The sequence below is a fragment of the Pistacia vera genome, unplaced genomic scaffold, assembly GCF_008641045.1.
Source record: "Pistacia vera cultivar Batoury unplaced genomic scaffold, PisVer_v2 Contig721, whole genome shotgun sequence".
Classification (NCBI taxonomy): domain Eukaryota; kingdom Viridiplantae; phylum Streptophyta; class Magnoliopsida; order Sapindales; family Anacardiaceae; genus Pistacia; species Pistacia vera.
In genome coordinates, this window is record NW_022196581.1 from 229,974 (window position 1) to 253,286 (window position 23,313).

Here is a 23,313-nt window from a genome sequence, read left to right on the forward strand (position 1 = left end):
GAAGGAGAATTGAAATTTGGAAATATGAATTGAAAATTGCAGAAACTAATAAAAATTAAAATGAGATCAAATTTGCAACAAAGAGAATAATTGAGAGATTTCAATAGAGAAAATGAGAGAATGAGAGAATTTGGGATGTGAGAAAAATAAGAGTTTAGGCCTTATTTATAGAAAATAATAGAAAAAATATGATAAAAAAACCCCTCAAACTGCTATATTTTAAGGGTAAAAGAGGTATTTGAAAAAAAAATTAATTAGTTAATTACTTTTAATTTTTTTTGTCCAACCGCCAGCAGGTTGAAAACCCCCAACTCAACGAGTTGGATGGGTTTTTTTTAATAAAAAATATACAACCCGTCGGATCACCGGATTGGTCTATGAAGATCCAACCCACTCGACGAGGTATATGCGGGCCGGGTTAAACCCGGCTTGATGCAGGCCGGGTTAGGCCTAATCGGCCCATTTGTTCCACCTCCGGTTCCACAAAAAAACATATTAATCGACTTTTAAAACTTTTCATTTTCACCCTCAACTCAGCTCTTTAAGTCTTAACCCAAAATCATTCGCAAACTCAAACTCAAAAATCTGAAAATGATCTTTTCAATTTCAACTACACTTGCCAGAAATCTGTATCTTCGTCACTCTAATCCATCACCATTTCTGAAATTCGAAGTTCCTTCTTTTTCTATCAAACGGTCACTTTTCTTGCCCTCCAACGCCCCACTTCAAAAGCTTAACAATGCCAGAACAAGAATCCACTACAGAACCATCGTATCTTGTTCGCCGGAGAGAGTTTCTCCGGCTAAAACGCTTCGGCAGATTCTTGAGTTGCCTGGGGTCCATCTGGGCCCCGCTTGTTTCGATGCTCTCAGTGCTAAACTTGTTCAAAATGCCGGCTTTCTTTTTGCTTTTACTAGTGGTAAGTTATGTGTTATATGTTTTGTTAATTTGTTTGGTTTTTATTTGATTAATGAGATTGCATGATATGGTTTAGTTTCAATTTTTGTAATTGTTGCTTTTCATTGGGGTTAGTGAAGCTCGTAGAAAATGCATTATTTTTTTACTGTTTATGTGTTTTATTTATTTATTTTTTTTTTTTTTGTGTTTATGTTATGTGTTTTGTTTTTGTTTGATTATATGGGTTAATTTCAATTTTTTTGTAATTGTTGTTTTTCATTGAGGTTGGTGAAGATTGTAGAAAAGGTTTTTTTTTTTTTAATTGTTTATGTGGTTTTCTTTTAGCGATTAATCAGATTGCATGATGGGTGATTTTTTCATTTTGAGTTATTAATTTTAAATACTGAGTTTAAGATTATTATTGTTACTTTTTTATTTGTTCATGGGGGATGATTAGTTTCGTTACAGAGAAGGCTGGTTTTGTTTGTTGTTTTGGTAACGTTATGTTATGTGTTTTTTGTTTTGTTTATTATACTGAATTTTTTATGAAGTGGGTTTGTTTCAATTTGATTAAGTATTTGAGTTTGAGATCGTTCTTCTTTTGGGATAATTAGTTTCATTGTAAAACATCTGGGTTCACTACTAAGCTTCGAGAAAAGTTTGTTTGTTTGTTTGTTTTTTTCCTTCTTTTATGTGATCACTGAGAATGCGTGATATGGGATTGTTTCATTTGTTATTCGTTGGGATAATTTGGTTTCATCGTGAAACATCTGGATTTTATTGTAGTAGGTGTGGGGTTGTGTTTTTAATGAGGCTTTTGGTGTGTTTATGATCGTCTATTTGGAATTCCTTGTGTTGAATACTTGAAATTCGGGCTAAGAATGTTAAATGCAACTGTTTTATGCCCATTAGTATCTTTTTTTTTTTTTTTTTTTCAGTTGATTTATGATGTGCTTAATGAACAGTTAAAATGGTTGATAAAGTTTCATCATGTGTTACAGGTTTTGATAGATTTTGCTTTTGAGAGTCGCTGGTTTTCGTTGTAACTCTTATGATTTTGGTTTAAAATAATTGGTAATTTCTCTTGTTTGTAAGATTGTGATTTTAACTATTCACTCGTTTTTTAATCTCATGACCCTCTTTACTTTGATTCAATAGTTGGAATAGGAACGGAGAATGGTCAAACTTGTTTTTGACATATTCCAGGTGTGGTTTATTTCAGTGGTGGCATGTATTTAGACTCACATATAGATACAATGTTTCTTGTTGGATGATTTCTATCTAACAAATATCTCATTGTTCTTGATCATATCTGACAAATATGCAAAAAGTAATTAGTAGTATGGCTTTGATTGGTTGCTTTTTTCTGTGTGCCAGGCTATTATTTGTTATCTTGATCCCTACAGATTTCTTTACCAGGTATCAAGTTAAAATGGATACATAATTTTTAAGCAATTAGGTTTAGCAGGATGTTTAAGTTAATGTATTGTGTTTAGTTGGGATATAATATTAGTTCTCATCCTTTTTTCTAAGAAGATTAACCAAAAATCAGGGAGCAAATGTGAAGAAAACGACAAGGAAAAAGATTACTGCAGTCTGTAATTACCTTTTTCATATAAATAAGAACTTTCAATTACTTTGGCCACATGTTTTCTCACTCAATTGGCAAACAAGTTTGTTAATGTCATTACATGATTCCACTAGGATATTCTATATCTGCTGCTCGACTGGCCTTGCCAGACACTGGATTTTTGTCTTATGGGGAGATGGTGGATCAGGGACAGCAGATCACCCAAGCTGTGACAATTCCTGTTATCGGGGATGGTGATAATGGGTATGGTAATGCAATGAATGTTAAGAGAACCATCAAGGGATTTATCAAAGCTGGCTTTGCAGGAATCATTCTTGAAGATCAGGTTCATATTTTATAAAATTTTAAAAGTTTCTTGAATAGTTATGTTGTGCTAAGCCTTTTTGGCTGTATTTTTTCCCCTCTTTAGAAGTTGGATGGCTATTTTGGATTTTTCAGTTAGGTTCATTGTAGATAATTTTGAAACACAGATGGGTTTTTTTTTTTTTTTTTTTTTTTTTTTTTTTTTTTTGCATCTATGATGTTTTGTTTTGAAAAATTACAAAAGTTCCTTATATTACAGTTATAGTTACTGGTTCAGCATGAGTGTAGTGCAGGTATTGCTTTTATGAATAGAATTCAAAATAACTTCATGTTCTAGGATATTGAAATTTGGTTTAGAACTTAGAAGTCTCTGCTCCAAGTGTTTGCATGTGATGATGAAATAAATTGGGTTTTAAGCAAACAAGCCTCAGACCTCTTACCTGTAAGCATGTGGAGAGAGAAATGGTAGAATTGGGTAGAAAATATTTTTGAGGTTGTAGTGAAGGAATATGATGAAACCTGATTCTCAATACCAGAACAACCCAAACAGAGCAATATTCCCACCAGATCAACAATTGAGAAGTGCTATTATGAATATACCTCTATATTTGATTGAAAAAGAAATGGGCAACATGATAATGAAGAACAATTAAGAAACACACTGAATGTAAAGATAACCTGCACTTCGAGGGGCTAGTCCCTCCCAATTTCCTACGAAAATATTCTGCTTTTACAATTTGAATCTCTCAATTTATACTCACTCACACTAATTTCATTGTTCCTGCCACGTGGATACTAACTCCCACTTGCACACCCGCTAATTGCCCTTAAATCCTTTCATTGTGGTCAATCATTTGTACGGAGGCAGGCTGGACCATCAGCTCTAAATCTTCAGTGAGGCATTTCGGAAGCGGTTGAACTGGGACAGAGTATGAAGGCTCTTTTGCAACTGAGAAACGTGAAAAACCGGTGAATCCGGGAAGAGTTAGGCAAGGCTAAGCAATAGGCAACCTCACTGATTTTGGCCAGAACTTGAAAGGGACCATAAATCGAGGCTGAGTTTTTCATTGAGCTTGTGAGCCAAGGATATGAAGTTATATGGTTGAAGTTTTAAGTAAACAAAGTCACCTGGTTCAAAGGAAACATCTCGGCGATGAGAATTGGCAAGGTTCGCATGTGGTCTTGTGGGCTTTGAGATTGGATTTCAATTCTTCTAACAAGACATTGCATCAATCATTTGCTGATTAACTGCTTCTACCGTAGAATAAACTCTGTAATTTTAAGACGTGGGAGGTGCACGACCAAAAAGAGCTTGGAAGGTTGACATTTTGGTAGAGCTATGGTAGGAGTAATTCTACCCAGTGAATCCATTTAGGCCACTGCTTCGGTTTGTTCTTGTAAAACACCGAAGATGTCTCGATACAAAATTAACCACCTCCGTTTGTCCATCAATTTGGGGGGGTATGCGTACTGAACTTGAGAGTAGTACCTGCAAAGCGAAACAGTTTAGTCCAAAATTTACTCAAAAACAGGCAATCACGGTCAGAAACAATGGACTTTGGAAAGCCATGTAATTTGACGACTTCCTTTACAAAAAGGGCAGCTACATCAGTTGCATTATAAGGGTGGCACAGCAACATAAAATGGCTATACTTTGTCAAACGATCCACTACCACAAAGATGGTGTCAAACCCAAAACTCTTAAGGAGGCCGCCGATGAAATCCATGGAGAGGTCGTCGAAAGCCAAATCTGGAATTGGCAGGGGCTGTAACAAACCGGCAGGCTTTAAGGATAAATGTTTGTTTTGTTGGCAAACCCTATAAGCATTGACAAAGTTTTAGATATCTTGCGTGATGCCTTCCCAAAAAACGACACCAACAATCTGTTTATATGTACAAACGAAACCCGAATGGCTGTTACTTGGAGTATTGTGGAATTCTTCTAATATCTGCGGAATAAACTTGGAAGTTTTTGGAAGGACAAGTCGGCCTTTGTACAGTAGGCAGCCACAGTGTAAGGTGTAATGAACTTTTGAAGTAGGCTATATGAGAAGATCTTGGACAATCAGCTTGAGTTTGTCATCCTAGAAAGCTTCGGCTGCCAAGTTTTCATATCCTTGGAATATAGCTATAGAAAGAGTATGAAATTCAGGACCAGGTTCACGTCTAGAAAGAGCTTCAGCCACTTTGTTAGAGCTTCCCAGGTTGTACTGAATCTCAAACTTGTACCCCAGCAATTTAGAAATCCATTTATGTTGTTCCGGAGTGATTGGTCTTTGCCCCATCAAGAACTGTAAACTTCTCTGATCAGTCTTAATGATAAATTTCCTGCCGATCAAGTAGTGACTCCATTTATGCACAGCAAAAACAATAGCCATTAGCTCTCTCTCATATACTGATTTTTGTTTGGAAGGAGAGAAAGCTTTACTGAGGAATGCAATGGGGCGTCCTTGTTGCACCAAAACAGCACCCATGCCGAGGCCAGAAGCTTCAGTCTGTATTTCAAAGGGTTCAGAAAAATTGGGAGTTGCCAATATCGGAACCGAAACCATGGCTTGCTGTAAACATTTGAAAGCCTGTTGTGCTTCAGGGGTCCACTTGAAGGAGTCTTTCTTCAATAATTGAGTTAATGGTTGGGCAATCTGGCCATACTTCTTAATGAATTTCCGGTTGTACCCTGTAAGACCTAGGAATCCCCATAGACTTTTCACTGTAGTTGGAATAGGCCAGGACAACATGCAGTCGATCTTAGTAGGGTCAACTTCAACCCCTTTTTGGATATGATGTGCCCCAAATATTCCAGTTTAGCTTGAGCACATTGACATTTCTTCTTATTAACCACTAACTTTTGTTGTTGGAGGATTTCAAAGACTTGGCGTAAATGCATTAGATGAATAGAGTAGTTAGTACTGTAAATTAATATATTGTCAAAAAATACCAGTACAAATTTGCGGAGATATGGCCTGAAAATCTCATTCATCAACGCTTGGGAGGTTGATGGAGCATTTGTCAACCTAAAAGGCATCACTAGGAATTTGTAATGCCCTTTGTGCGTTCGAAAAGTCGTTTTAGGGACATCTTCCTTGTGAACCTGAATCTGGTGATACCCTGATTTGAGGTCCAGTTTAGAAAATATGACGGCATTCCCCAATTCATCAAGCAACTCCTTAATGGTTGGAATTGGAAACTTATTTTGTATAATGATGTCGTTCAAGGCCCTGTAATCCACACAAAAAGGCCAACTGCCGTCTTCTTTCGAACCTACAATACAGGACTAGAGAATGTGCTTATACTAGGTTGAATAATACCTGCGACCAATATCTCCCCAACCAATCTCTCAATTTCATTTTTATGAGTGTAAGAATATCGGTATGGTCTGATGTTTTGTGTTTGGGCTCCGTCTTTCAAGGTAATTGGGTGGTCTTGTCAACGATGAGGGGAAGGCCCGCAGGTTGATCAAAGATGGGGGCAAATTCGATTAAGAGAGCATCTACCCTTGGGTCAATAGGGATTACCTCCTCTTGCTCCTGTTGAACAATGGAGCAGAATTCAACTATAAACCCATGGTCCTCTTGGTGTAAGGACTTCATCATTGCCTTCAACAATATAATTGTTTTCACTAAAGAAGGATCTCCTTGGAGGATCACTTGTTTCCCATCCACATCAAACTTCATGGTAAGACACTTCCAATTAGCACACACATCTCCTAAGGTACTCAACCAAGTAAATACCGAGAACAACATTAGCCCCTCTTAAGTCAAAAGGGAAAAAATCCTGCATCGCAGTAAGCCCTGGCATGACTAACTCCAGCCCTTTACATACCCTTGTATTGCGTACCGTAAACCCATTCCCTACCATCACACCGAAAGCTTTTGTTTCTTGCACTTTCAATCCTAGCTTTTGAACTAAGTCTTGAGAGATGAAATTGTGGGAAGCTCCATTGTCTACCATTGCGATGACTTCAGCCCCTTTTAACTTACCCCGAAGCTTCAGAGTATTGGTTGACGTTAAGCCCACTATGGAGTTCATGGATAAAGCCACGAGATCCCCTTTTACGTTGCCTTCTTCCTCGAATTTCACCATTGTTTCTGCTTCCACCAATTCTTCCTCTTCATCCGTGACTAACAAGATCTGTAAAGTTCGATTTTTTTATCTATGAGCTAGCCCAAACTTCTCATCAGACTTGTAACAAAGCCCTCTTTCCCTTTTGTATTGAAGCTCTACATCAGTGAGTCGCCAGAAGTGGTTGTCTCGAGAGATCGCCGTCGTTGACTCTATTAGCCTATCTTCTTTTACATTTCTCATTTGAAAAGGGAAAGTGGGATCTGGAGATTTATTTGAATTGGATACCCACCCAATTTTAAGTGGTTTTGGGTCGGGTGTAAATCTTGTATAAGCTTCCCCTTTATTGGTCCATTGGGCTCAGCCTGTCTTCCATTTATTTTTATCCAAAACCCAATTCCTTTCTTCAATCCTATGGGCTTGGTCCATAAGTTCAAATAAGTTGTTGGGCCTCACTAACCTTAATTAAACCCTTATCTCCTCCTTCAACCCACTTGTAAAAGTCCCCATTAACAACTCTTCTTCAACCTCATGCATCGGTGCTGCAAGCAGTTCAAACTATTCACGGTATTCAGTCACGGTGGTAGTTTGTTTCAGCGTCACCAGGGATTCAAATGCTGAGCGCTTGTACGATGGCCTAAATCGCTCAGTCTCCACCTTCTTGAATGTACGCCAGTCTGTAAATGGAACGCGAGAGTCTACCCACTGGAACCAGTTCAATGCTCGCCCCTACATGCACACCGTCGCGGCCTTCAGCTTTTCCCCTTCATCAAATTTGTTTACCCGGAAGTATAGGTCCGCTTTGAAGATCCAACCATGAGGGTCCTCACTGTTAAACACTGGTAATTCCAATTTCCTCACCCTTCGATCATCTCCTCCACTCTCGTTGGATTTTGATTGATTCCGGCTTTCGTCGTCGTGATTTGCATGGATCTCCGATGATTCGACCTCCTCTTTGCCTTGATTCATGCTTCCTTCCTTCTCATCCTTCAATCTAATCCATTCCATTCCCTCAACTCCAATAGATAATCTTTGATATTGTCGACATCTTCCTTAACATTGCTAACGTCTTCCTTAACACTTCCCACCTCCCTCTCGATTCCTTCCATTCTTACCTCCATTCTCTTATTCACCATTACTCACACCAAGCTTTGATACCAATTTGATGAGAACATGGATTCTCAATACTCAAAACAACCCAAACAGAGTAATATTCCAACACAGATCAGAGACAATTGAGAGAGCGCTAATATGAATATACCTTTATATTGATTGAAAAAGAAATGGGTAATAACGATAATGAAGAACAATTAAGAAAATAGCACTGAATGTAAAGATAGCCTAGCACTTTGAGGGGCTAGTCCCTCCCAATTTCCCATTAAAAATATTCTCTGCTTATACTCACAACCTCACATCAATTTCATTGTTCCTGCCACGTGGATAATTGATACAGTCACCTGCAAACAAACTAAATCCACAATCAAGCAACAATAATTCTCACACAAATCACCCACACACTGTCAATCCACAACCAGAATATCTTAAAAACAGAATAGAAATAACCCCAGCACAATTGGTATTAATCTGATAATTGGAATGAAATAGACAGGAAATGGAATGACTGTAAGGTAACCATAAACCCTGGCGTTTCGAGGAGCCAGGAACTTCCATTGTTTTATCAATGCCAAAAAGATGATACTGCTGCTACGACTCTCCCTGCTTATATACAATTCCCCTTTCCACAATTACCCTCACTCACACGATTCATATTCTCCAACAGACTTTTACCTATGACACCTGTGCTTTGTGGACCCTACTCCCCTAACAACCTTCCTAATGTCTATTACGCCCCTTAAGGGTGTAGACTTTATGTACTGCTAGTTTATCAATACCCCCCCTTGAAGATTCACCTTGTCCTCAAGGTGAAACTGAGGGAACTGCTGTTGAATCACTTCATATGGTTCCCAGGTGGCTTCAAAATCAGGTAAATGCTGTCATTTGATGAGAACCTCCTTGGACCCATCTAATAGATTACACACAGAAAGAACAGCGTCTGGCTGGACCAATAGTTCCATGTCTTCAGAGAGTGATTCTGGTAGGGGTTGGATGGGCACCGATTGATGTAGGCACTTTTTGATCTGAGAAATGTGGAAGACAAGATGAATACGGGCTGTGGGGGGTAGATCCAATTTGTAAGCCACTGATCCAATGCGTTCCAATACCGTATAAGGGCCGTAGAAACGGGGACTAAGCTTTTCATTCAATTTTCGGGCAAGTGATTTAAACCTGTAGGGCTGTAGCTTCAAGAAGACTGAGTCACCAGGCTGGAAACACTCATCTCGGCGATGACGGTCAGCATTGTGTTTCATGTGGGCTTGAGCCACAGCTAAATTGTCCTTAAGCTTCTGTAACATGGAATTCCTCTCAGTCATTTGGACATTGACATCTTCCACGGTTGAAGGGTAGTCTGTGAATTTTAAAAGATGGGGGGGTCTCAACCATAGAGAGCCTTGAAGGGGGTCATTTGGATGGAACCGTGGTAGGTAGTGTTGTACCAGTATTCTGCCTAAGTCAACCACTTCGGCCACTGTCGTGGCTGAGAACTGCAGAAACAGCGGAGATACGCTTCGAGACACCTATTCACCACCTCTGTTTGCCCATCGGTCTGCGGATGGTAAGTCGAACTAAATTTCAGAATAGTGCCTGCGGCCTTGAATAACTCCTGCCAAAATTGACTCATAAACAGTTTGTCTCTGTCAGAAACAATGGAGTTAGGGAACCTGTGGAGCCTGACCACTTCCTTAACGAATATGGCAGCCACATCCTTTGCATTGTAGGGATGACTGAGACTAGAAAAATGGCTGTACTTGGTTAAGCGGTCGACAACAACGAAGCTGGTATCCACTTCTTTCTAACGTGGTAGTCCCCCGATAAAATCCATAGAGAGATCCTCAAAAACCTGTTCTGGAATGGGAAGGGGTTGGAGGAGTCCTGCTGGTTTTAATGACAATTGTTTATTAAGTTGACAGGTAGTACAGGCCTTGATGTAACGTTGTATATCTCCCCGAATTCCCTCCCAATAAACTACTGAAGAGACTCTCTTGTATGTTCTGAAGAAACTCGAGTGGCCTCCACTAGGACTCTGATGGAACTTGGCCAGTAATATGGATACAAATCTGGACCCCTTTGGAATAACCAGCCTGTCCTTATAGAATAGGCAGCCCCTGCGGAGATGGTAGTTGGGTCGACTAGAAGAGTCAAGGAGAAGGTCTTGAATGATTTCCTTAGTTTAGGATCTGTTTGTGCCTCCGAAGCCATGTCCTCAAACTCTAAAAACTGCACCGCAGACAAGGCTGAAAAGTTAGCCAATTCAGTCCTGTCTTCCCTTCTTGAAAGAGCGTCTGCTACTCGGTTGGAAGCTCCTGGGTAGTACTGAATTTCAAAGGAAAAACCCATCAGCTTGGAAATCCATTTGTGTTGCTCTGGGGTTTTTTATCTTTGGTCCGTTAAAAACTGGAGGCTGCGCTGATCCGTCTTAATTATGAATTTTCTGCCAAGCAAGTAGTGACTCCATTTCTTGACAGCAAACACAATGGCCATCAATTCCCACTCATAAACCGATTTCAGCTTGGCTGTCAAAGAGAATGCCTTGCTGAGGAAAGCTATAGGTCGAGCCTGCTGCACCAAAATTGCCCCGAGGCCTCTTCCAGATGCGTCTGTTTGAATTTCAAAGGGAAGAGTGAAATCTGGAACTGCCAGAACTGGGACAGTAGTCATGGCTTCCTTGAGCCGATCAAAAGCCGATTGTGCCGAATTATTCCAAGTGAAGGAATCCTTTTTTAGTAGTTGAGTCAGGGGCTGTGCGATTGAACCATAACCCTTTACGAATCTCCGGTAATACCCTATCAGCCCAAGAAAACCTCTCAAGCCCTTTACATTCATAAGTGGCGGCCAAGACACCATGGCCTCAATTTTTTTCGGATCTGCATCTACTCCCTTGTCTGAAACCAGATGACCCAAATACTCCAGTTTAGATTGGCCAAACGAGCATTTTTTTTTGTTGACAACCAGCTTGTGTTCCTGCAAAATCTGAAAAGTTAGTTGTAAATGCTGGATGTGTGTTGATATGCAGGGGCTGTACACAAGGATGTCATCAAAGAAGACTAGGATGAATTTACGAAGGACAGGTCTTAAAATCGAGTTCATTAAGGCCTGGAATGTGGAGGGCGCATTAGTGAGTCCGAAAGGCATCACAAGGAACTCATAATGCCCCTCATGTGTGCGAAAGGCTGTTTTGGGAACATCAACCTCTCGCACCCTAATTTGATGGTATCCGGACTTGAGATCCAGTTTTGTGAAAATCGTTGCCCTAGCCAATTCGTCAAGTAACTCTTCAATGGTCGGTATCGGGAATTTGTCGGGTATTGTAATGTCGTTTAATGCCCGATAATCAACACAAAATTGCCAACTCCCATCCTTCTTTTTGACTAATAGGACAGGGCTAGTGTACGGGCTAACACTAGGCTGTATAATCTCGGCAGTCAACATTTCCTCTATCAGCCTCTCGATTTCATTCTTCTGAAAGTATGGGTATTTGTAGGGCCGGATATTGGGTGGTTTGGACCGTGGTTGGAGTTCTATGGCATGGTCATGGGTCTTATGGGGTGGTAATTTAGGGTCATGGTCAAACAATTGGGGATAACTATTTATCAGTTCCAGAATTCCAGGGTTAGTTTCCTCCTGCATTGGCTTTTCCTTAAGCCCTATGGATCCAAACTCCATTATGTAGCCAGTTCCCGCAGCATGCACAGACCTGACCACGGTTTTTAGAGAGACCTCAGTCTTTACCAGAAGAGGATCCCCTCTNATCAACCTCTCGCACCCTAATTTGATGGTATCCGGACTTGAGATCCAGTTTTGTGAAAATCGTTGCCCCAGCCAATTCGTCAAGTAACTCTTCAATGGTCGGTATCGGGAATTTGTCAGGTATTGTAATGTCGTTTAATGCCCGATAATCAACACAAAATCGCCAACTCCTATCCTTCTTTTTGACTCATAGGACAGGGCTAGCGTACGGGCTAACACTAGGCTGTATAATCCCGACAGTCAACATTTCCTCTATCAGCCTCTCGATTTCATTCTTCTGAAAGTACGGGTATTTGTAGGGCCGGATGTTGGGTGGTTTGGACCCTGGTTGGAGTTCTATGGCATGGTCATGGGTCTTATGGGGTGGTAATTTAGGGTCATGGTCAAACAATTGGGGATAACTATTTATCACTTCCAGAATTCCAGGGTTAGTTTCCTCCTGCATTGGCTCTTCCTTAAGCCCTATGGATCCAAACTCCATTATGTAGCCAGTTCCCGCAGCATGCACAGACCTGACCACGGTTTTTAGAGAGACCTCAGTCTTTACCAGAAGAGGATCCCCTCTTAGTTTTACCCTCTTGCCATTCTAGTCAAATTCCATTGTTAATCTCTTCCAATTGGCACTCACATCCCCTAAACTACTCAACCATGTAACTCCCAATACAACGTCTGCACCTTTTAATTCAAACGGGAAAAACTCCCGCTGGATCTCAATCCCTTGAAGTTTCAACCCCACTTCCTTGCAAACCCCTTCTCCCCGAATGGTACACCCGTCACCTACCATGACTCCAAAGGGTCTCCCCTTATCCACCTTCAGCCCTAGCTTTTGGACAACTTCATGGGACACGAAATTGTGGGAAGCCCCACTATCCACCAACACCACCACACTCTCACTCCCAATCTCCCCCTTTAACTTCAAGGTTTTCCCCGACGAGATACCCACAATAGAGTTCATCGAAAGAGCAAGAGATTTACCTTCACGGATGGCATCCTCGTCCGTTTCTGTCTCAACTTCTGGTGGGTTTGATTCTTCGTCATCCAGAAGTAACAAAACCTGCAGAGATCGGTTCTTACACTTGTGGTTTGGCCCAAATTTCTCATTGCAGCGGTAACAGAGCCCACGCTCTCGCTTGAACTGGATTTCGGCATCGGAGAGTCGTCGGAAGTTTTCATTCCGGTTGATGGACCCCACAATCTCAGTCGCCCTCTCTCGTCGCTCAGGTGTCTTGCTGGTGTTTGACGAAAACGCAAGGGGATCTGGTGGTTTTGAGTTGGAGTTCCACCAGTTAGGGCGTGTGGTTTCCGGTTGAATAAGCCTCTCCACGACCCATCTGATTTTTAAACGACCTGGGCCTTTGTTTTTCTAGCACCCAATTTCTTTCCTCAATCCTGTGGGCTTGATCCATTAGCCCAAAACAATGAATTTGGCTGAGACAGACGCAACTCAGCTTTCATTTCTTCCTTTAACCCATTTGCAAATATTCCTTTTAGCAGATCCTCACCCAGATCCTTCAATGGTACGGCGTTGGCTTCAAACTGTTCCCTGTATTCTGTGACCGTCCCATCTTGCTTCAAGGCTACTAAAGCCTCATATGCAGATCCCTTAAATGAAGGCCTAAAACGATCAATCAATGCTGTTTTGAACGCGTCCCACGACTGGAATGGTGCTTTGGATTCGACCTATTGATACCAGCTCAGAGCTCTTCCCTCCATGCTAACTGCTGTTGCTTCCACCATTTCTGTCTCCTAATAACGGTTGATGGTGAAGTAACGGTCTGCTCTGAAGGACCATCCGAACGGATCTTTGCCATTAAAGATTGGCAACTCCAGCTTGCGGGTATTCTTTTTATCCTCTTTCCCACTGTCGTCCCGATCTGGTTCCTTGTCTCCACTGGAATTCAGCTTCTCTGCCGATGAAGGGGATTTCTCTCTTTCTTGGTCTCTTCTTCCTTCTCTTTCTTCTCTCATGCGCATTAATTCCCTCATTTCTGTCAAGTATTCCTTCACACTGCCCATATCAATTTTCAAGGTTCCAATGTCTTCCTTTACCGTATTCATCTCCTTTTCTACGTTATCCATCCTATTTTCCATCTTGGACTTGACCATTCCCCAACCTCGCTTTGATACCAATGATACAGTCACCTGCAAACAAACTAAATCCACAACCAAGCAACAATAATTCTCACACAAATCATCCACACACTGTCAATCCACAACCAGAATAGAATAACCCCAGCACAATTGGTATTAATCTGATAATTGGAATGAAATAGACAGGAAATGGAATGACTGTAAGGTAACCATAAACCCTGGCGTTTTGATGAGCTAGGAACCTCTACACAAAATAGTTACGGTTTTTCTACTATGACGACGATGCTGAGAGGGAGCTTATATACAATTCCCCTTTCCACAATTACCCTCACTCACACAATTCATATTCTCCAACAGACTCTTACCCATGACACCTGTGCTTTGTGGACCCTACTCCCCTAACAACCTTCCTAATGTCTATTACGCCCCTTAAGGGTGTAGACTTTATGTACTGCTGGTTTATCAATAACTAACTCCCACTTACACACCGGCTAATTGCCCTTAAAATTCCTTTTGTAAATTTAAGTGGGATGAGTAGTAGGGGTCGTATCAGAATAGAAACTTAGAATAGGCAATTTGAAGAATCTGGTCTTCCCTTGGATTTGTTAAAAAGGCATTAGGATAACAAGCTGAAGAGTTCATAGAAAGAATCTACATCTGGGTCACAAGAATGATTGGGTCACAAAGGAATTCAAACTTATTTTTCGAGATAAAATTTTTGTTTTAGGAAAATTGAGGACCTTAAATTTCTCAAAAGATACGGTCTAATTATACTCTTGAATATTCCTGGACTGGTTTCAAAATAAAAACAACTATAAATTTATAGATAAATATGCGAGGAGTAAGTTTGTAACATTGTCTTGCAATTAGGATTTTGAGTCCACTAGATGGTAAGATGGACAAAAATATACATATAACTCTAATGACCTTGTTTTGACAAGTTTAGGACGATATTTACAGTCTTTTCTTCGTACTTGTTTTTATGAGTAATGTTATTTGATCATTATACAAAATTTCTTTAATTTAGTAATTAGTGTCATGACTATATTAATTTGAACTTTATGCTCTTTGGGCTTTTGTTCATTGGAAGGTGTCTCCAAAAGCATGTGGTCATACACGTGGCAGGAAAGTGGTGCCTAGAGATGAAGCAGTGATGCATATAAAAGCGGCAGTTGATGCTCGGAAAGAAAGTGGCTCTGACATTGTTATTGTGGCGCGGACTGATTCTCGTCAAGCAGTGTCTTTAGAGGAAGCACTCTGGAGGTCAAGGGCTTTTGCTGATGCTGGGGCAGATGTTCTTTTCATTGATGCACTAGCTTCTAAAGAAGAGATGAAGGCATTCTGTGAAATCTCTCCTTTAGTTCCAAAAATGGTATGATATGTTTCTCTTGATATAACATCGGTGAAATCTGATAGTGTTTAGATGATGTTGTTTGCACTGTAGAAGAACTGAATCTTTTGTAATGTAATATAGCGTATAAAATTTTTGTTAGGTCTTACAACAATTATTATCTGAGACAAGGGCTAACAATTTCTTCCTTTTAATTGTCATTTCCGAAGTTGTAGAGTTCCCAACATATTACCTGACAAATATCTATTGCTTGTTTTGGTGAAAGCAGTGCATATTTTCCCCTGTACTTTATGTCTCTGCCCACAGTTGATAATAATATACTGTAATTGCCCGAAAGTGTCAATATTTTTTGGTCTGTTCTAGGTTGCATTTATTGTGATTAGTAAATGTAATTTAAAGCCTCAGAATTTTGAGAAGTTGGAACTGCTATTATTTTCTAGATGATAGTATAAGCAAGTTTTTCTCATTTTGGATGATTTAGTCATAAGTTAGCACTGACATGATGTCATGTATTCCCAATATGTTTTAGTCTTTCCTTCGCCAAAAGTTTTGTCTTTCATCTGCTTAGCTTGCATTGTCCCATATATAATATTGGCACATGTTAGCGTTTCATGCCAAAGCAAAAATATATCAGTGTATTCAAATTCAGTTTTAGTTTCTGATAATTCTCTTTTGTTCCTGCATAGGCCAATATGCTTGAAGGTGGAGGAAAAACACCGATTCTTAACCCTCTCGAACTTGAGGAGGTTGGATTTAAACTTGTGGTTTATCCACTTTCCTTGATAGGAGTATCTATTCGAGCAATGCAGGTCAGATTTCTACACTGTTACTGTGCATAAAACATTAACAAATTATTGAGGATGCGTCTTGTTTAATTGCAAAAGGGATATAGGAAGCCTGAGATTGTGGTTATTTGTTGAGGATGATCATTTAGTCAAAATTCTTTCATCATGCACAAAACTGAAAAGAATGACTCTTGACTTCTTTCCTAGTTAGTGAGATTGTATTTTGACAACTCGATTCTAGGTTGTATACATTTAATATACAATTGTTTCTTTCTTGGCTTGTGTTTGATGATTATTTTGTGTTGTATGGCAGAATCTGTTTTTGTTAACAGATTATTCATTCTATGGTTGTATTATTTTGACTTGAATCCATTGCCATGTCCAGCCGATATTAGTTGATGGGTCATTAGGCCAATCCTGAAAGCCTGTAGTTTTAGATCTTCCAGCTATAATTTACCGGGCATGCTTTGTATCATTTATCACTTGATTATTGCCTTGATATTTCCATCATCTATGAATGGAAAATTATATATATGCACGAAGCATGTAATTTTTGGCTAGCTAAACTGGTTGAGACCTGAAGATCAAAGAATTATGTGATTAGTAGCTGAGATTTACGTTATATAAGAAGTCTTATTGTAATTCTAAGATGCTATAATCTTTCATTGGAATCTGCTGCAAGGAATTGATAATAGTAAAATGATATTTTCCTCATCCATGACAAGTATTTGGATCCTATAGCTTGGTGCTAAGTCAAATTTTACAACTCAATTCAGGATGCACTAGCTGCAATTAAAGGAGGTCGTATTCCTCCTCCAGGAAGTATGCCATCTTTTGAGGAACTGAAAGAACTCTTAGGTTTCAATGCTTATTATGAAGAAGAGAAGCGGTATGCCACTTCTCGTCTTGCAGCTTCTGAGAAAGGTGGGTGCAATCTGGTCCTTTTAAATCTCAATTAGCAGCTTTTTCCTGTCAATTGTCAATGTTACCATGGTAATCTAATCTCTCTAGTTGTCTGATATGGATCTTAACCTTCTAAGTTTGGATGAGTTTTTTGTGAACATAACTGAGTTCTGAGCCATTTTATCCATTCTGAACCATGTTGTCTATCTTTTAAATTTTTATTGATTATTAGTTCTTGGGATTTCATTCCTATTCTGCCTTCTTTATTACACAAATATAGTTCTAACGATTTTTTGAGCTTCCCTGTTTGCCACAAGTAAAATTGACAAAAGACTGAGCCATTGTTAAACTTGTAATTATATATATGTTATGTCAGTGAGCAGTTACTCATACAATAGACAACCAAGGGTTCAAGATGATACAACAAGGAGTGGCCAAAGTCTCTCAGGTCCTGTAGTCGAAGTTATAACTCCTGAAGTAATGAATAACTATGGTGCAGATGGTCCAAGGAGCCCTTTTAATGGGATCTGGTCTCGGACACTGAGAATCAAGATAACTGGTGGAGATGGATTTGAGAGACTCGATGTTAGAATTCCTGTAAGTTATCTCTCTGCTATGAACACATATAATCATAATAATGTGCTCTTATTTTTACCTTCAATTTATCATAAAATTGATGCATATTTCTTTTAAAGAAATGGACGAATGTCCACTGCATTTCTTATCTGAATCAAATCTGATCATCCTAGCCAGCACCATACTTCAGAATTAACCAAGAGTTTGTATTACATGTAAGATGGTTTGCTTACTTGTCTGATCATTTATCTGAGTTCAAAATCTTCGTGAAATATCATTACCTCAAACTTAGCTATGTTGGTAGGGGCAAAACATTTTATGATGTGACAGTCCTGAAAAATAGTTATCCTTTTGAAATTAAATGTTTGGTTGTTATAATTTTCTTATTACCCAAAAAGCAAAAATCTGCAGTTCAGAATTGCACTTGTTCAGTATTAAATTTTCATGTGTTGTGCTAGTCGTCTGCATGCTCTGCCTTTGTTTGTCTTTGAAAGTATGCTCGAATTTACATCCCTTCATAAGCCTTGCTGCTTACAGCCTTACAGTGTGGCCATGTTCCCAGCTTATTTTAAGACATTTATGCATGCTATGATCTTTCTTTCCGTACAACATAATTGATGGCACTAATTTTTCCATGATATCGCAAACAATTTTTTGATGGAAGAGTAACTATAGTGTTTTTGTTTCTGGTTATTAATTCCTTCACAGGCTGGGTTCTTGGAAGGAATCACAAAAATAGTTCCAGGTATAATATATCGAGCAAACTTATACATGATCTGTATCTTCTTTGGATTAGTTCTTGAGATAATAATCGAAATTATTTTTCTGTTATGGTACACAGCATTGGGGGGTGTAAACCTCAAAGAACTTTTGGACGATGCAGCTGATGAAGTTGGAGGAAAGTTGCTGTTAGATTTTAATGATACAATGGGTGACAGGATTCAGGTCTTTCTTGAATGAATTCAACACCAGTTGGCTTTTACAAGTCAACGGTAAGTTTTCTTTTCTATATTTAAAGCGAAAATCTATCTCAATTTACATGATTAAGCCCAAAGTTACATAACTGCTGCTACACATATATATCCTGGGAATCACTGCCTTAAACTCTGCTTCTCCCCATTTTTTAGCTGCACTGCTTGAACTATAATCACATGTTTGAGAGTTCAACTGTAAAACCAACCTGACTTCAGTGCAAAAATAAGAAAGAGAAAAGATCATTGTATGATATTGTAGTTAAAAGTTTTAGCTAAAAAAAAAGACGAGTGAATTGCAAATTGAATAATTGCTGATTTTGGACTCCTTAGGCTTAGGTTTGGCTTAATTAAAGTTTGTTTACTAGTGGGAGTTTGGATAGTTGAACTTATTTGCAGTGTTTGCTTTTGCTATCAATTTTTTGAAGTAACTTGAACACTACCGCAAAAAAGCACTAATTAATAGAAGCAAAACGATAGCTCTTAGTTTAGGGGACACAAAATGAGTCGTGCCGCTCACGAGAACGAGCTTAGTACTAGAACAAAGAGAAGACAATATAAATGCATGCTGTTTTGTTATAATGCCTGATTATTCATCTTCTGTTGATAAATTGTTTTTGATGTCTTAAATGCTAACCAGGTAATTGAAGAAGTGCAAATGCAAGGCTTCATGTGGAACTTTAATGGATGGATATATCAAAATGCTCGATCAACCCATATAGTTTACTCTATATGGGGGCGAATAAGATGTGCCTAACTTATAATAAGCAAAGAAGATTATGACTAGCTGTATTGCACATCAACAATCTTATGAAACCTTCTTTGTTTCTCCTTAGTCCAAGAAATTAAGCTTTATCTTGGGTTCATATATTGTGATAGTTTTTCATTCATTTTCCTACTTACGTTTATCTGAAATTATAAAAAGAAAAGAAAAAAAAAACTTGCATATAAGGTTTTTTAAATGACAAAGTCTTTACCCCATTTAACACCATAACGTATTCTATTCCTGAAACTTCATCTTCTATATTAGAAACTATGGTCTTGATTTATGAAAACATTAACGGGACTATGATAGAAGCTTTCAATTTAGGGGTGTGCAAATCCGGATATCCAATCCGAATATGGCATTTTCTGATCCGATCCGAATTTTCGGATCAGGCTATACCCTGATCCAAATCCGATCTGAATTATGCGGATATCCAGATTTACGGATATCTGATTATTCATATCAGATAATCGGATATCCGAATGTGATCTGAATTTAACAATTTTCTTTTTAAAATCAAATAATTCTAGAAATAAAATTGAAATTATAATTCCCTTACAATTACACGATAAAGGTATCTAAAAAAATTAACATGAAGCACAAAACATTTAACTTATGTTGTCTAAACACTGTCACAGTCTAAATGACTATGTTATCTTCAATTCTTCATTGCCAAATCCTACTCGTGTCACACATGGTTTCTTGTTACCAGATTGACCATTGTATCTGTACTCTCTGATTGACAATGACTGTGATTTTGAGCCACTAACACCAGCAGATTTGAACCAACATGCCATTAAACCGCGTAGCAGGAAGAACATGAAAATATGAAATTGTTGGGCGTAAGGCTCCACCTGATGTGTCAAATTATTAAAACAACTAGCTGAATTGACCAACTGCCTAAATTGCTATGCTTATCTTCATATCAGATGGCTTTGTCTCCCTTAACTACTCGTCATCATCCTCCTGTACAAAACAAAACAAAACAAATAAACCATTTCAATAAACAACTTTTAAGATTAACAACAAAATCAATATACTGAAAATGAAAATATGCTCAATAACATGTGACAGTTTTGATTCGAGGATTGCAAATTAAATGTGAATATGGTGCTTATTAGTTCACTAATACATGCATTATTCTCGTTAGAAAGCTAAAGATTTAGACAGAAATAAACTCTAAAAGAGTGTTATTATCACACCATTACTTAATTTAACTTAGCATAAAGTTAAACACTAAAAGAGATGTTGTTAACTTGTTCCTATCTCAGCAGTTAGCACTTCACCTTTCGGTGAAGCAAGCAGCAATGCATCTCAAACAAACCAAATTAAAACATTTTCAGTTTCTCATAATATCTTTTCCACTTTTCTATCACCAACCATGCTTCCTTCCACAATAAACAAAGCCAGGAAAATTCTCCAATGGATTAGATTTAGGGTCAAACTACAATACCCAGATACTTTTTTCGGTGATAAAGATTAATTATAAAAACAAAGTTTTATTGTAGTCAAATTTGTAGATTCAATATTTATTGTAGCCTCAGGGATATATGACATGAACAATTCAGCAACTCTAATCTAAAGAAATTAACTTACGATCGATTTGGGGCTTCAATTGTTAAAGAACTGAGATTTGACAGAGTTGAGCGAGAGACACTGGCCGCTGTGCGTGTTCGAGCGAAAGAGATCGAGAGAGTTGAGCGAGACAGAGTGACGAGTGAGAAACTGAGCTGAGATCTGGTCTGAGAGTTTAGTGACTGTGTGTGAGACTGTGAGGTCTGTGCGACTGTGCATGATGTGTGTTCCAGCGAGGCAGCGAGAGCCGAGAGGACTGAGACTCTGAGAGTGAGAGAGACGAGAGTGTGTGAGGTCTGTGCTGTGCAGACTGCGTGTTGCCGTTTTCCAGCGAGAGAGACTGAGAGTGAGAGAGAGTGAGAGACAGGCTTCCGACTTCCGGTTCCGTGAAGCCGAGAGAGACTGAGACGAGTGAGAGAGACAGAGTCGGTAATTGAGTTAATTGTGACATTCTGTTAGACTTAGGTTATTGTTAGTTGTTACACTCAAAAGTCAAAACGACATGTTTTTAAAATTCGATCGGATTCGGATATCCGAATTTTTAACATTCCCGATCCGTATCGATCCGAATATTCGGATTTTTTAAAATAACTATCCGTATCTGATCCGAATTTTCGGATATCCGTTTTTACGATCGAAGCGGATCATATCGGATATCGGATTTTTTTACACAGCCCTAGCTTTCATATTGTTTAGAATTCCTCTTTCCAACACCATGCAAAGTTTCAGCATAAATATGATTTGCCTCTCAAGCTGCCAAACAAGAAAATTCATTAGCATCATACTCCAAACTTAATCTGCAGAAAATATTATATACTTATAAACTACTCATATAACTTTATTTATTAATGAAAGTTAAAGCAAGGAATTGATAATTAAAGAAGATCCATTTGCATGATCAAGATTATAATATATTTGAGTCGGAGATTTTACTTTATTACCGATCTTCTGCTTCCTGAAACATATTTGGTGACACAAGACTCTGCCCATAATAAGCTACCCTAAGTCCATGCTCACGACCAAACAAAACATTAAGTTCTCTTGTTCTATCATCTAATGAAGCCATATTCTCCCCATCTATATCTAGTATCACTTCATCAACATCCTTTGCAATACTCAATGGTTTTATGTGTGGAGAATTATAAAATCCTAAAGCAAATGGCAACTTCGCATTCCATATTCCTTCATAATCCAAACCTCTATGCTATATTTTCCAAATCTATTTGCACATAACCATCCTCCAAAACATCCCAATGAGGTCCTCAAACTCTTAGAAGGAGAAAATGGAACCTCCTTGAATTTCTCCTGGACAAAATCAAAGTAAATTATTTTATCAACCTCATCTATACATGGCATTATCCAATTTGAAGCTCCATTCACAAGGGCAGCACCTGGTTCATTATTGGATAAGTGCGTATTTAAAAATCTAATATTTTCAAGTTTAGAAAGCTATCCAGATTTTTCAAGTTTTTTCCAGGAAGTTTTCCTGAGATTATAAACATAACCAAAGACTGAACAAGAATTTCTTCACCATATTACCACTACCGCTTTGTCATTATCAATTGATGAGTTGTAACCCAGCCCCGCAACATGGACAAATCTACAACATTGCATACAACAAGAGTAACTCAATTTTGGAATCATCTTTACTTCCCTTGTTTTGGATACCAAAGAGCAAATTTTGATGAATCCAATACACCTGTTACCGTATATGCAAACCTTGTCTTCATTAAGGTCACCGTCTAATATAATGAAGGAAGATCAAGTGTTATTGCTTCTACTTCGCTTACACCAAATGATCCTTTAGGGTCGACGTCAAGGCTATACAGTGAAACTTGGCGCTGGGGTAAGTTTCTTGATTCAGTGACTCCATATTTGCGATCCTTCTCAGACGTCGGTTTATTGAGATGTTTTTATAGCAAACTTGTGGGTTGAGATTATTGAAAGCCATGAGTTACTGACACACTTGAATCGCACTAGAGATTTTAATGGCAGTCTTAGAAAGATATCTTCAACAATATCACGAGGAAAGAACGACAATGGCGTTTCAGTTCTGCTTTTTGCTCATGGTGCGGTAGCTGGGAATTTAATTAGGGTTATTTGTTCAAATAATTACGAGGAAAGGTTATATAGGATATTGAGAAAGACGACGCTTACAAATTTACGGAATAATTCATACAGCCCCTTATGATTTCACCCTTTCTCTATTTGAATACCGTTGGTTTAAATTTTAAATAAAGAGCAAGGGTCAAATCAGAAAATCATTTTGGAGAGGGGCCGGAGGGCTAAACAAAATTTAAAAATATTCTTAAAAAACTTATTAATGTTGTTGATATGAAAATAATATCTAATCGATAAAGAAATAGAAAAAATATTTTAAAATAGAGAAAGAAGGGTGTGGAAAGAAGAAAATAGTATGTGTTAAATTTTTATAAGAAAAAGATTTAAAATATTCGAGCATTATAATTATGTATAATGATTAATACATATTTTTAATATAACTAAAACAATAAGATGCAGTATATTATGAGTTTATATAAATTAATAAAATTTAATTTAATTTTTTTTTTTTTTTT

General features: G+C 38.4%; 1 protein-coding gene across 2 annotated transcripts; it reads left to right on the forward strand.

The window, feature by feature from the left end:
- The first annotated feature begins 518 nt into the window (after positions 1–518).
- On the forward strand, positions 519–19,286 carry LOC116114735 (2,3-dimethylmalate lyase). Of its 2 annotated transcripts, none has more exons than XM_031400870.1 (9): positions 519–919; positions 2,602–2,813; positions 14,901–15,182; positions 15,848–15,970; positions 16,723–16,870; positions 17,349–17,446; positions 18,134–18,170; positions 18,267–18,417; positions 19,037–19,286. In XM_031400870.1, the coding sequence occupies exons 1-8, from the start codon at positions 592–594 to the stop codon at positions 18,383–18,385; spliced, it is 1,347 nt and encodes a 448-aa protein (XP_031256730.1). In that variant the 5' UTR covers positions 519–591; the 3' UTR covers positions 18,386–18,417; positions 19,037–19,286. The 2 variants fall into 2 exon arrangements, with proteins under 2 accessions (XP_031256730.1, XP_031256729.1); XM_031400869.1 differs by having other exon boundaries at positions 520–919; positions 17,226–17,446.
- The last annotated feature ends 4,027 nt before the right edge of the window (positions 19,287–23,313 follow it).